This window comes from Leptonychotes weddellii, chromosome X, assembly GCF_054177405.1.
Source record: "Leptonychotes weddellii isolate Sample4059 chromosome X, ASM5417740v2, whole genome shotgun sequence".
Taxonomy (NCBI): Eukaryota; Metazoa; Chordata; class Mammalia; order Carnivora; family Phocidae; genus Leptonychotes; species Leptonychotes weddellii.
Genome location: NC_138385.1, coordinates 17,335,204 through 17,350,547, shown reverse-complemented (window position 1 = coordinate 17,350,547; position 15,344 = coordinate 17,335,204). Strand labels below are relative to the sequence as shown.

Genomic DNA, 15,344 nt, shown 5'->3' with positions numbered 1-15,344 from the left:
ACCCCATTCCTAAAAGAAAGCTGCTTCGGAGGGGGGTTTAATTCTGTGCTTTCAACCTGAGGGTTTTCCTGAAACAATCAGGTACCAATGCAGGCTGATGTAATCAGATTGTCTATCCAAATTAGAGAGTGGCAACCCTTCCTATTACATGTTCTCTTGCTTTCTGTGAATGGCTATGCAATTATCCTGATATGGCAGTTTGAACCTTGTATTTTAGTTTTTAAAAGAAATTACAAAAACCTTTGGCATGGCACATTCATTGTATGTTTGGTTTTATTATGTATCTTAATTTTTGCTGTAATCATACAGTTTTTGTGTCTTTGAAGAGAAAGCTGTTACACAGAGAGTTGAAGTCCTAGCACTGTAAATACTATCTATCCTTGCCATCTCTCCCAGCAGCTGGGATACCTGTCGTTGGACAGGCAGCATTCCTCACAATCACAGCACTAAAAGAAGATGCTAAAAGTGAAGATGACTGTATATAGGAAAGTGTATGGCAGAAGGGAAATGAGCTATCTGCCAAACGGGAAGAAATATTTGATTTGCTCGTTGGGTCAGTACCAAGGATAGCATCTCGAGCTGGAGTTCCACTGAATAACACAGAGGTTCCTCTGTAAATCAAGTGACTGCTACAGATAGACAGTTATTCATTTCTGCTTTGGTTTGCATGTTTGTCCTCTGGCAAGGCATATGGCTCAATACTAAATAGTGATATTTCATCTTCCTCTTTTGTTTCTTCTTGTACTGCAGGCTAGTGATTACGCTCATGTCTTATGAGTCATGTGGAGAAACGTGGAAAAGGGCAGAGATCTAGGAGAATGGTTAGAGGCATAGTCTCCAGTTTAAATGTGAAAATATTTTCCCTCTGAGCAAATGAGGAGGAGAGACTGCTTCTCTCCCCAGGGGAAAGGGCATGCTGATGAGTGGAGATAGATTCCTGCAGCCAAGTGAGAACAGATAATAATCTCCTCAGTTTGGACCTGTCACTAAGTAAAAGAGAATGTGATCTCCTCTAATGCCACCAGGGCACCTTACTTACGAAATGTATTTCCCACTCTCTGAAATGAGGGTTTTTGTCATTTTAATGAGGACACCAAGTCTTTACTTTCACAGACTTAATATTAATTGGGCCCATTTCTGAAGTTGGATTTCTTTGTACATTGCCAGAACATTGAAAAGTTCAATATTACCTTTTAATAATATGTTTGAGTAGGTGAATCCATCAGTCTTGATACTAAAGAGCATAGTACAGTGAATTTATTCATATCTTGCCATCATTAGTTCTCAGCTGCTCCTTTTTGACTATTTCCTATGTGGGAAAAACATTTCTCTTTATGGGGATGGCTCCTCAGATCTGAAGGCTGCCAGTTCATCATGGCAATATGAAAGTATGAAGGTAGCTGTGAATACCTCTTTTTAGAGGAGCTACTCAGAGCAAAATCCCAGATATGTTTTTCTATGACAAAAGATCTAAAAGGATCCTGTGCCATTAAAAAAATAATGCCTAAGTTTCTTCGGTGGTACAAATAAAACAAAAAAAATTTTTTAAAGATTTTATTTATTTATTTGACAGGGAGACAGTGAGAGAGGGAACACAAGCAGGTGGAGTGGGAGAGGGAGAAGCAGGCTCTCCACTGAGCAGGGAGCCCAATGCGGGGCTGGATCCCAGGATCCTGGGATCATGACCTGAGCCAAAGGCAGATGCTTAATGACTGAGCCAACCAGGCACCCCACAACAAAAATTTTAATGGAAGCAAATTCAGGGGGTTGGCCACCCTCACAAAGCTGCATTACAAGAGATGCACCAAATTATTGAAGGAAGATGTGTAACAAATGTTACCAAATTATAGAAGGAAAAATGTGCAACATTCCTCTCAAGGGTCCTAAAAAAAATTTGAGCTGGAGCGATTCACAAAGAGAAAAAGCCAAAAAGAACAAAGTTGAAAGAGAGAGGGAGATGATATGAGTGGTTGCAGACCAGTTCAGGGAAATTTTTAAGTGAGTTCCCTGACCTCCCAAAGCCTTGCTTTCCTTACCTCTGCAGGTTATTACTCCAAAGAGGCTTCTACCAGTATGGATGCACCAGGAACTTCGCTGTTTCTCCTCTGAGATCTCTAAATTCACCTCCCAAACAGTATCTTTATCTGTCAGTTACCTCACTGCCCCTCATCACCCTGAAGCACTGCTCTCTTTCTTTGCTGGGACCTTTAATCTCTTGGAGTGGCCAACTTCACCCAGTCCATTAACTATTTTCTGGCTAAACAGATTCCACTGCAAATTCCTTAGTACTCTATATTCCTTCACCCTCCTGAAAACCTTTGGCCAGTCCTACCATGTCAATTCCTAGCTCATAGTCACTTGGCTCAACTTTGTCTGCACCTTATCCTGGGCTGCAGAGGACTCTTATAGGAAGTTGCAGAGCTGGGCAGTCCTGGTCAATACAGACTCATGTTGGTCCTTGCTAGTGGGTCTCTTACCTCTCACTGATTTCTTCCTTCCATCCTGCCCAGGGTATTTATTCCAGGTCTGCTCCTGTCTCCTCATGGTCTCATTTCCAAAGCATTTCCCTAATCAATGGTTGACCAATCTCTGGGTATATGGAGAAGCATGGAATGCATACATACTTTTAGCTTCATTTCTCTTGTCTCAGAGGAAGAGGGTTCTCCCCTCTCTAAAGAAAACTCCATCTGAGTTTGGATCACTTCCCATTCTTCTCCAGGATTCTACTTCCATAATTACCCATAAGTACTCTTTCACTCTCAAGCATCTTCAACCTCACTCTCTCCATGGCCTCCTTCCTTTCTATTGAACAACAAACAACAACTTAACTTTAACTTTGTCACCCATTCTAGTTGCCATTTATAATGCCTGCATTTGCTTTTGCTCAGTACCCAACTTTTTGGCCTGTGTCCACTTTCTCTCCTTAATGCCGTATGTTCTGGCCCCTATCTCTATCACCCTACTAAAATAGTTCTTGCTCAATGCTGTCCTTAATTCCTTTCTTCTTTGTATTATCTGATAATGTTGATTATTCCTACTTCTATAAATTCTTGTTTTTCTAGTTTTCTTCCAGCCTCTTAGGCTGCTCTTTCCCTTTTTTTTTTTTAAAGGTTTGTTTGTTTATTTATTTATTTAGAGAGGGGGTGGGGGGAAGGGCAGAGAATCCTCAAGCAGACTCCCCACTGAGTGTGGAGCCTGACATGGGGCTCGATCCCAGGACCCTGAGATCATGACCTGAGAGTCCAATGCTTAACCGACTGAGCCACCCAGGTGCTCCTAGACTGTTCTTTTTCTAACTGCTCTGCAAACTCCTCTTTCTTTCCTTCTCCCTTACTGTGGGTAGCCACCAAAGTTCTGTATTTAACCCTTTGCTGTTCTTTCTCTCACTTGTCTTTCACATTCATTTATTCATATCCTCCAAGCTTCAGCCAACAACTCTGTACTACCATCTTCTATTCCTTCTACTTTCTTGAACACTGATTTGAATATAAATCCTTTATTTCCTAACTACCTACTGTCTGAAACTGATCTCATATTCTACAAATCAGTCCCATGCAACAGTCCATTTCTGTCAATGTTACTAGTATGTGCTTAATTTGTAACACCCCCCCCCACAAAAAAAACTCTATGTTGAAGCCCTCAGTATGTGACCTTATTTGGAAATAGGCTCTTTACAGAGGTAATCAAGTTAAAATGAGGTCATTTGGGTGGGCTTATGGACTAGTATACTTATAGAAAGGAGAAATTTGGACACAGAGACACGCCAACAGGGAGAATGTCATGTAAACATGAATGCAGAGATTGGGGTGATGCATCTACACGCCAAGGAGTGTCAAAGATTGCCAACAAACCATCAGAAGCTAGGAGAGAGGCATGGAACAGATTCTCCCTCACAGCCGTCAAGAGGAATACACCCTGATGACACCTTAATCTCAGACTTCTGGCTTCCAGAACTGTGAGGCAATAAACTCTGTTGTTTAAGCCACTCAGTTTGTGGTACTTTGTTGCAGTAGCCCTAGAGAACTAATATGACCACTGACCCTCCAATCTCCCAGACTAGAAAACCTAGCCTCATCTCAGGTTCTTGCTCTTTCTTCATCATCTATATCCAATCTGGCGCCAAAGACTTTAGTTATTCTTCTGAAGTGACTCCTAGCATCTTTAATCTCATATTTTCTGTTACATCCTTTTATTTTACTATTTTATCTCAGTTCCTGTTACCTTCACTCTAGTCCTGGGCTTCGTCATTTTATATCTAAATTCCTATAAAAGTCTCTGGCAGGTCTCTCTTTCTCCAAAATTTATTTCCTAAAATATATAATTCATGTTGCTTTTATCATACTAGTGCCATGACTGAGACATGCTTATAGTGCCATGTTGTCTATTATGGTAAATGTAACCTTGGCATTCATGGTTCCCCATAATCTGGATCCATCTTGTCCACTCAATCTTTTATCCCCCTATACCCATCATCTTTATTTCTCTCTCTGAGCCATGTTCCTTCTCCTCTCCTGCCTCCACATCAAGATACTTTCTTACTCTCCTCATCCAAACCTTCATCTTTTTTTTTAAATTTTATTTTATTTTATTATGTTATGTTAATCACCATACCACCTGTTCATCTTTCAAGATCCCAATCAGCTTTCACTGAATGCAACTACTCTGGCCACACTGCATTCTCTTGGCCTTGCTGCATTCTAATCAGTACCTTACAGGTTAGAACCAAGTGGTATTTCTTATATTTATGTAAATTTACACATATTGTACCTCTATTTCCATAAGCTTATAGGATGCAGTCCTGGTTAATTAATTGATCAAACTTTTAAAGAGGGAATAATGAGAGGTGGGGAGAGGGAAGGAAGGAGACTGGAAACCAAGAGAAGTGAAAACTTTGGCTAGAACAATGAAGGAGAATGAGTCTCAATGTTTTCCAAATGTGCTCCCTGGACACAGGGATGCCTGATAAAAAAATGCAAATTCCTGAACTTCATTACAGACCTACTTAATCAAACCCTGCAGCCCAGAAATCTTATTTTTTAAAGGTAACCCAATGATGCTTATAGATACCAAATCTGAGAACCACTAGTCTAAGTGGAAAAGGCAGACAATAGATGCAGAAAAGGAACAGGTGTTCTTAGGTTTACTGGGCACATGTACTTCCCATCATGGCTAACAATAGAATGAAAATAGTTTTATACTATCATGATTTGCTTTGATGTGATTTCCCCTCTTCAACACATTGCTTTGAGCACAGCAGTCCTTTCTTCCATGGCAAGGTTTCCAGTACTGCATCACAAATATGGGCTGGGTAATACAGAGTCCCCGGAAGAATAGAAATTTTGTGGTACTCCAAGGAAAGGTAACTGAGACTGCTAGGCTAGCTGTGACTCTTACTTTCTTTGGGAAGTAGAATTTAACCAGACACATGCTCTAGGCTCCTGGAATTCAAGTTTGGTAGCATGGAGAGAGAAAAAAACAACTCTGAGATCTAGTGCTTAAGCTTTTAATTGGAACCACGTGAAACTAAAACATGTAGCTGATTTAGATAAAACCTGAGGACCTGCTTACTGGCTCACACTGAGCAGGATTTCTGCAGTTGACTACTACAGAAGCAAGATAACAAAATTAGATACGATCGAGGGGAAGAAAAATGCACAAAAGTCCTTGAATTAAAATGAATTGAAACCTTCTGGGAGAAAAGCTATTTGGTAAGCTCCATTAAGTCTATTGTAGATAGCTTTATTTGACAAAGCAGGATCCTGGCATGTGGAACAGGAAAGAAAATAGCTATAAGATGATCTGTCAGGGAGTTTCCAGGATCTAAACGAATAAGATTCTGTGCAGTAGCCAATACAGCTTTTAACTCAAAAGAGATACAGAAGCAAAATGCAATTATATAACACTAGTAAGTGCATTTAATCTGAATCTCCCATACACCCCCCTGCTGAATAACTCCTCAAATTCAGCAATTTATCAAGCAAATACTCAAACTGATGGTCACGTTAATTTCAGGGGAACACTGGATTAATGCTGTATACAATACTGCAGATACTGAGATGGAGACAGTTCTATAAGTCAAAGATTAGTCAGCTATAAAACATCTTGGCTAAGCACTTAACTAATTTGAATAACTCAATTATTATGAAACTCTTGTTTTTTTAGCTATAAGTTTATAGTATGTGTTTGCAGTAATTAGTTCACTGTTCTGAAAATGCTAACTATCTACTGATTACAAAGGATTTATTCAATATATATGGAGGTTTAGATGTTTAGGGATCTAACATATGGCAGAAATAGAGGAAATTCAGATGTAACAGCTACAAATGCCTTTTTAAAAGTCTGAGTTGATAGCTTTCTTTCCTTAAGAGTTTCTGTTCATGGAGTGAAGATTCTAGGACCACTCAAGTGGCTATAAAGCTGCTGACTTCAATATGCAAGTACTGAAACCAAGAAATTCTGATTTGCATTATAATCAACCAGTTCTCTGTCGGTCTCTGTCTCTGTCTCTCTCTCTCTCTCTCACACACACACACACACACAGTAGGGACAGTTTACTACAATATCTCTAATGTCTAGCACAGTGCTTGTCATGCAGTAGTTATTAAATGAATGAATGAATTTGTTTAGCCATCCCAACATTCCTGTTAGATGGTTGTATAATGTACTTACAAGGGTGGAACCTGAGCTCAGTGGGACAGAAGTCCTTCCTGAGTCAAGAAGAACACAGTTGGGACTAGAACTCAGGTCCTCTAACTTTAGGTCCAGTGCTTTGTCCACTGTACCTTACTGACTCCTAAGACTGTCTAGAATGGCTTACCTGAAAATACTGGTCTTTTGGCTGATATTTTTATCTCCCTTCTGGTAATTCTCTCCCTGGTTTGCTATGAAATTGAAAGGTGGTATAGTGTCATATTGTTCAACAGGTTTGCCTTATGAGTTCCACTGGGGATCCACATTGTGGCCTATCTCATGGTGAGGTCCTGACTATACTAAGTAAGAGCAAAAGCTTTTACCCAAACATCTGTCTGTGGACTCCTGTTTGGTTCCCAATAAAGCCCTAAGTAACCACAATAAAAGTCAGCAGGTAGGTAGATTGTCATATATTATAGATATTTCCCCTTAGTTGGTAGAGTCTCTTTTAATTTTGTGATTCTTTAAAGAAAAATATTTAACTTATAGGAAGAGAAATTTATTAAAAGTATCTTTTATAATTTTATCTTTGGAGAACTTCATCCCAAATTATATAAACAACTCCTATATTTTCCAGAATTTCTTTTGCTATGTTTATTTTTTTTTACATTTGAATCTTAAATCCATCTGTTACTAATTCTGGTGTAAGGTATACGGGATGTAGGGATCTAACTACTTTTTAAAATGTTTGGCTAGTTGTCTATTTATGTGTAAGCTCTCTTATGATTCCTACTATAGAACATACTATTAACAAATCCAAATCAAGTATAGAACAGTGCTGCCTAAATGTCTAGCCCTCCTAAGGGAAGAAAGTCCTCTTTTAATTCGGCACTGTAATGGAAGATGGGAATGAATAAAAAGATCCTTAGCCACAGGGTTGATATTCAGCCACTGTGTACTTATATGGCTTTACCAATTGTTTCTAGCTGGTTCCAGACTTATAGTTTTCTGCCCATAACTTACTGGATGTTAGAAGTTTCAAAATATCATCCCTGCAAGTAGATGTTAGTTAAATGAAACAAAACAGAATTATCTTTACCTGATTCCTCAGTTTCTTTTGTTTCTGTGGTTTCTTCTATTTCGTCATCGGACATCTCCATTTCTTCTTCTCGCCTGATTCCCATTAATTCATCATTATGTATGTTGCGAATTTCCTAAGGTTAAAAGTTATGCTTTGTTGGTGGGAAAGCTTTGAAAATGTTGAAGAAATGAACAGAGTTAAGGATAAGATAAAGCAGGGTTTTTTGACATATGAAAAAACTTCAGAGTACTCTTAAGGCAAGGACAAAGGGGCACATTGGGGCTGAAACTCTCTTGACAGACAAAGCAGACTGTTAACATTGTCTTCCATAAGGCATTCATTCCATATCCAGAGCTCTGGCAGTTGATGATTCTTATATCCATCCTATATTAGAAAGTACTGTTGGTCATGAAAGGTCTTTTACCTCTTACATGGATTTCTGGACTTTCCTTGAAGGGTTCTGCCATTTTCACCTTCCCATGTCAAATCCTTTAATTTTGCATCTTTCCATCCTCTTCCCTCTCCACTTACAGACTTACTCAATAGAACTCTTAATCTAACTTTTGCACGTTTAGAAGTTACAGCAAAAATGAGCTGTCAGGAGTGAACTTCAATCAGATCAACCCTTCCATGGATAATAACTATACTCTGAACAAAACACAAAATCAAACCAAGCCAAACCCCTAACTACTTGATGGCACTGGAGAGCAGACAAAAGCAGGCATATCCTAAAGAGTGGCTGACACTTGGAAGAAGGATGTGGGTCTCTCAGTTTTTAAGGGCCTTTTAGTCTGATAGCAGCTCACAGAGTAGCTACATTTTTTTTTAAAGATTTTATTTATTTATTTGAGACAGAGAGAATGAGAGAGAGAGAGCACATGAGAGGGGGGAGGGTCAGAGGCAGAAGCAGGCTCCCCGCCGAGCAGGGAGCCCGATGCGGGACTCGATCCAGGGATTCCAGGATCATGACCTGAGCCGAAGGCAGTCGCTTAACCAACTGAGCCACCCAGGCGCCCAGAGTAGCTACATTTTTAATAGAAAACCTTGTCTTTACATCCTACAGAAATCAAGGAGATAGCCACAGGAAAGTGAGGAGGGGATCCCAGAAAGGAGAGAGCCAAAGAGGGAGAGAGATCCAAATTCTGCCTATAATATCTACTCAAATTTCTGCATGACCCTTGAACCATGGAAGCACAGGACAGATTCCAAAGAACACAGCTAAGTCTAAAAGAACTGAACTGAGATTTGAGCTGCCATCTAAGAGACATAATTTCCAGCTTAAATTCAATTAAGTAAATTGTTAAAACCAAAGAAACCAAAGTCAACCTTCTTTGGAAGAACATAACAAAATGAACATAACAGAATATAATCAGAACCTTAAAAGCAAAATATTCAAAGGCAAGCCCAAGTTACCTGACATACAAAGAACTAGGATGAGATGACCCATCTTCAAGAGAAAAGATCATCAACAGAAATCAAACTTGAAATGAACCAGATATGGCAGTTAGCAGATAAGGAGTTAAAGCAGCTATTATAACTATCTCAGTGATGGAAAGGAAACATCTCATAATGAATGAAAAGATAGGAAATCTTGGCAGAGAAACAGAAACTTTAAAAAAGAACCAAATAGAAATTCTAAAACTGAAAAATATAATATCCAAAATAAAAGTAACTGGATGAGTCTAACTTTACAATAAAGATGGCAGAACAAAGAGAGAACTTAAAGAGAGAACAATACAAATTTATCCAATCTAAAGAACAGAGAGAAACTAACTAGAATCACAGAGAGGAGAGATTAAATGATTCAAGATTCTTGAAGAAAAAATAGTTGAAGATGTCTCAACTTTGATGAAATACATTAATCTATATATTCAAAGAGCTCAGTGAACCCCAAGCAGGAGATGTGTGAAAAAGGTATGTCTAAGAACACCATAGTCAAATTGCTGAAACTAAAACATTAAGAGAAACTCTTTAACTCTTTAGTTAGCTAAACTCATTGTGATAAGCATTTCACAATCCATGTAGGTCAAATCATAATGCTGTGCATCTTAAACTTATACAGTACTGTATGTCAGTTCTACTCTCAGTAAAACTGGAAGAATAGAGAAACTCTTAAAAGCATCCAGAAAAAAAAACAACAACAACACATTATATACAAGGAGACAATTCAAATACTTTGATTTCTTTCAGAAACAATATAGGCCAGAAGTCAGGGGAACAGTATCTTTAAAGTACAGGAAGAAATAAAAATCACTGTTTATTCAGAATTCTATAAGCAGAGAAAAATTCTTTCAAGAATGAAGATGAATTAAATCTATTTTCAGACAAATGTAAATGCAAGAATTTGTCATCCAAAGATTTGCACTATAAGAAATGTGGAAGAAGTTTCCTCAGGCTGGAGGGAAGTGCTACCAAGCTGTAAACACAGATCTTCATGTAGGCATGGAGAACTTTGGAAATGATGGAGATCACACTGGAAAAGTCACTTTAAAAAAAGTCAGCATGAAAACTGCATTTTGGAGCAGCTTGCAATCATTTAGAGGCCACTTAATGCCTATCAGAGGCTTCTCAGCACTGAGCTGAGAATTCCTTGCCTATGTTAGCCCCAATTGGGCCATAATACAGGAAATATCCAAAGCTGTCTGGTGAAAATTGCTTCAATTTAGGGGGATTATAAATACTTCAAGTGGATTTCTTAATAATTAATGCTATAGTTAATCACTATCTCAACTAATATTCTCATTTTTTATGCCTTTTACCGGGAAAAGTAATAATTTCTATATCAAGATAAGTTTTAGCTACAGATAAATAAAAGTCCCTTTTAAAAACACAAGCCATTCAGTATTTTCACTGGTAGTTAAGAGGTAATAGAAAAATAGAAGTACTAGAAAATAGAACTACCAACATAGCATCTCTCATGTGCTGCAGGGGCATTACTTAAAATAGAAGAAAACAGTGACTTGCTTGAGAAAAATGAAATTTAAAGGGCTGTGTCAAGAGAGAGATTTGCTATGTCTTATTCAAACTCATTGCATAGAGAAGAAAGGAACTGCTCATTTCTAAGAATTCATTCTGTCTCAGGAGTCTGGGTTTCAGTTACCATCAAAGAACAGTTACTGGCAAGGTGATTATAATGAGGTTTGACACTTGCAAATTCAACTATTGTACAACTTGTGGCATCAGGAAAAGTTGTGGCTCTCCTAGTTGCCTAACAAAAATGTAGCCTGTCGGAGGGTGTAAGCAGAGACCAACTTTCAATTCACAAACATGTCATCTGACTCTAGGAAAGTTATTGTGTTTCTCAGAAGAGTAAATTGTGTTCCTTCTAAGGAAATGTCCCAGGGCAGGAAGATCTAACTGAGAGCTAAGACATGCCCTGTAGCTGCTCAGCACCCACAAAACATCTTTCTGCTTCCAGCTGGGCAAGAAAGCATAATCTCTTCTGAGAAGTATAAAAAGTTCAATAACTAAGTGATACAGCTTATCTAGAGGTCTTTCACATCTTCAAAAAATCTCCAGAAATAGAAAGACCTATGGGTAAATTTTACCTCAACACCTGAAAATACTTCAGGAACAAGAGTTACCAGTTCCTTTAGCTGAAAATGAAACGAGGGTAAGAAAAACTAAGGGGACCCTTGTTCTCCATTGTTCAGTCAGGCATGCAAAGTGGCAGAGCTTAGAGCCTTCTAACCACCAGGCAATCCCCCTTAGCTACAAAGAAACTAAGCTCTGTATAGTTACTCTCCTATAAATATCCAATAGGAAGTCACATGAATGGGACAAAGGCAAAGAGAACATCAGAGGTTATAGGGTACCATATTAAGGTAAACTCACGAGGAGCATTTAGTAAATGACAGTACCCCTAAGTAAAGCAAGTAAGTTTTTAATTCTATGAAAGCCTTACCTTTAAAGCACTTGGTATCTAAGATACCTGTTTTCTGTCTTTCTGGTTGGGTCAAAAAAGCTCTGTTTTGGGAAGCAAACCCTAACAAATACCTTCAGAGTGAAGGACCAAAAGGTAACATTTCCCTAAGGAAGGCACTCTACCTAGCTGGGGCATAGGTGCAGGTAGGAGGAGGACTCTGAGCCATTGAAGTGCAGGCAGCAAGGGAAGTCGCTGCCTCCCAGATTTGACCCCTTTCCCATCCTGACATTTGGATCTAGGGCTAAAACCAAAAGAGTGGCAATGGCAGGCAAAAACATTTTCCAGAAGTTTTCATTTGTAAATCTCTACCTGAAATTGAGTGGGCTCTGTCACTGAAAGACTATATTGAAAATGGAAAGATAGCACTCCTGAAGTTTCTATTCTATTCTCCTGCCCACAGTCAACCTGTGAGATTTTTCATTTAAACAGCAAACTGTTAGTGATTTCTAAAAATGCATTATAATGGCTTTGAGTCTGTTTTAATGATAACTTTTTCTGATGCTCAGAACTTCACACACTGCTCCACAATGGAGGAGAAAGCACTTTTACGTAGAATTAAACTGAAACCCGAGACAGGAAAATGCACAGACAGAATCACCTTTGTGCCAGCTGACATTTTTAATTTATCATAAAGTAAGCAAATCACAATCATTGCACATTAAGTATCTAACTCTACAGTTTCACAAAAAGTTATGCAAAGTTCCTTGTTAATTGTGTAACAAAACTGTACTTACCTAGACTTTCAACATTAACAGGATACTTGGTGAGGAAGGGGTCAGATGAAGGAATGGAAAGGAACAGATAGCTTCTACATTTATGTAGAAATTTGAATCTGAGCTATCATTCAGTACAATGAAGCAAAGCACAAACACAAGTTCTTAATGCCTATTGTATGATACATATGGAAATAAAAATAAGGTTGATCCAAATCGTGTTAATAGGTATTCTGATGGCTGAAAGCTAATAGCTAGTGTTAGAACACATGGGTGCTAAAACAAGGGTATGCAGATGACTTGAACAATGTATCTGCAAACAGTTCTTCAGAGTTTGGAATGGTAGGCTTGGAAATCTAGAGAGAAAGTTATTTTAGCAATCATAGTATCTCATTTTACAAGAATGCTAGCAATTGTCAAGTCCCTTTTCCTCTAGCCTGATGTTATAAAATCTCATACTGGGGAGGATGCAAGGGGGTCTGTTCTAGTGCCTATTGCTATGGCTCTAGTTTCTATATATCATCCAAGGTTTAGCTTGTAATCTAGGCCAGCTTCTCAGTGAGAGAAACACACAGGTTTTAAATGGTTCTATAGAAAAAGAGTTCCTACGATAGAGAGAGCTATCAGTAAAGTCGCTGTAGAGTTTTTAGTAAAGAGAGAAACTTTAGCTTTCTTTTATTACCCTTTTCAATTGTATCAGCAGGAGCCTCACACACATACAAATCAGGAAAGTAAACCAATGAAAGACTCATTAGCAAACTAGTATGCCCAGCATATGCTACCAAGGTGAGAGCCTGAGCTCCCTGAAGGTGGGGACTTTTCCTTCTTAATCCATAACCCCACTCTCAGCAGAGGAAGGCACTGTTGGCTGCTGGTAGGATGACAATAAGACAAAGAGCAGGTACTTTGTGACATGAGGAGGTTACTGGCTAGGTCATTCTCAAAGGCAACTGGTAAAGAAGGCTCAAGTCAGAAACTTTCACCTTGATGAAACCTCTGACTTAGGAGTTGGAGCTTTGAACCACAGGCCAAAAAAAGCCAGTCTAGTTGATTTAAGTCACTGAGATGCTCTGGTTCTCACCGGGGTGCTCAGAGACAGCCCCAATTTAAGAGGATGCTTGTCACTTTCTAGAGTTTCCTATTACCAAGTTAAAGTATGCAGAGGTTAAAAAAAGCCATGATTTAAAGAGGTACCCATGTAAAGTAGAAGAGGTCTTTTTTAGGTTTAGGAAATGCAATGCCAAAAGGTCATGAGCTATGTTCCACTCTCAGTAGTTTTACTTATCAAGATTGAGGTATTCAAGGTAGCCCTTAATTTAGTCCAATCCAGTAGGCAGGAAGCATTTTTCTGGGTTTCCATGAAGTCTACAAAATACATTATGAAACATGTAGCTCTTGGCAAGTCATGCTAGCCATGTCCTTTATCCTCATCACTCTGCCAAGGAAGCTCTGCTACAATATTAGGTGATAGGGTGGATAGCTCTCATTCTTTACAGGCCCAGAGAAATGTCCAGCTTACTGGCTATCTTTACTGAGAAGGTAATTAAACTCAAGTATGTACCCACCAGAGAGGTAGGCTTGATAGGACTATAGTTCTCTACAGAGAGCCTTGATAAATAATATTCATGGAAATATTTTATTGCAAAGTCATTTATAGAAGGGCTGTGGTCTGGGCAAGTCAGTGCTCAAATCAGAGGCTCCCTTCCTCCTATGAAAAGACATTATTGTACTGGCAGGGCTTTCCGCATCGGGTGGGGCAGTTCAGACAGCTTCTTCCAACCCTGAGAATGGATACACGTGTATGTGTACTGAAGAAAAGTAGAGCCTTAATACTGCTTTTCTACAATTATAAGACATATTGAGCATTTTTCCTCAACCTTTATTCTTCTGAACTGTTCAGACTAAAGAGTTTGGATATTTTCAATTTAGGGTATTAAACTCCACTCCCCACCCTTGATCACTTTCTTTACCTTTCTAGCTCCCTGAGGGCAAAGACCATCTTGTTCTGAATTGCCTGTCATAATGCCTGAGACAGAGAATGTGCCTCAGTTAACGTTTGAATTGAAATGTTGAATTTTGTTTGTTGAGGCTCAACAAAGTCGGGTAGCCTTAGGAGTCTAAAATCATCTTGTGGGGCACCGGGTTGGCTCAGTTGGTTAAGCATCTGCCTTCGGCTCGGGTCATGATCCCAGGGTGCTGGGATCGAGCCCCATGTTGGGATCCCTGCTCAGCGGGGATCCTTCTTCTCCTTCTCCCTCTGCCTGCTGCTCCCCCTGCTTGTGCTCTTTCTCTGTGTCAAATAAATAAATAAAATCTCTAAAATCATCTTGTGCTACTATATGACAGTAGCTCCCTGTTTTGTTCCTAATTCTCTTTTTAAAAATAATTTAAAACATTACTAGCTTTGTATGACTCTACTTATCCATTGGGCTGATGTCTTCAGGGAGTTCTCCTCAGTGACTCCCAGATCCCTTTGCTGAGCCAGAACTGATGAACACGGTTTGGCTTATTTTCCTCTAAATGCTCTTCACAGTTTTCAAATTGTTGCCCCACAAACTATGTCATATGTTCTCATGAAGGACAGAAAGAATAGATTGCTATCTTCATTTTATAGGTTAGGAAATTGAGGTCCACAAAGATTAAATGACTCACTCAAGAGCACAAGGCAGTTTATACCAGCACTCTGAGAAGAATTTCTAGTCTTGAACTGATCACTTACTAGCTGTGTAATTTGTGTACATCCCTTCACATTTCTGTGTCTCAGTTTCTTCACATGTAAACCATGGCTATCATACCTACTTATTATCCCTTATGGAGTTATGAATGATAAACTGAAATATTACTATTTGCCATTTATATAGCATTTACATTTTTCAAACTCTACACATCTCTTATCTCATTTAATCCTGTAAGACTGGTTTCATTATTATCTCCAATTTAGAGGTGAAGAAATAGAGACTGAGAATGACTCACTAACTTGGTCAAAGTTGCAGAG

At 38.9% G+C, this 15,344-nt stretch overlaps 1 protein-coding gene across 13 annotated transcripts in view; it reads right to left on the bottom strand.

Moving 5' to 3' along the window:
- ENOX2 (ecto-NOX disulfide-thiol exchanger 2) overlaps window positions 1-15,344 on the bottom strand; it is a 261,430-nt gene that overhangs the window by 16,516 nt on the left and 229,570 nt on the right. For 9 of the 13 annotated variants that reach the window (XM_081808251.1, XM_081808256.1, XM_081808257.1 and 6 more), the window contains 2 exons: window positions 7,730-7,844; window positions 6,818-6,881 (listed from right to left, as the gene is read on the bottom strand). In XM_081808251.1, the coding sequence (XP_081664377.1) occupies window positions 6,818-6,881; window positions 7,730-7,844 (179 nt within the window). The remainder of the gene's footprint in view (window positions 1-6,817; window positions 6,882-7,729; window positions 7,845-15,344) is intronic. The other 4 variants (XM_081808252.1, XM_081808253.1, XM_081808259.1 and 1 more) reach the window with 1 other exon arrangement.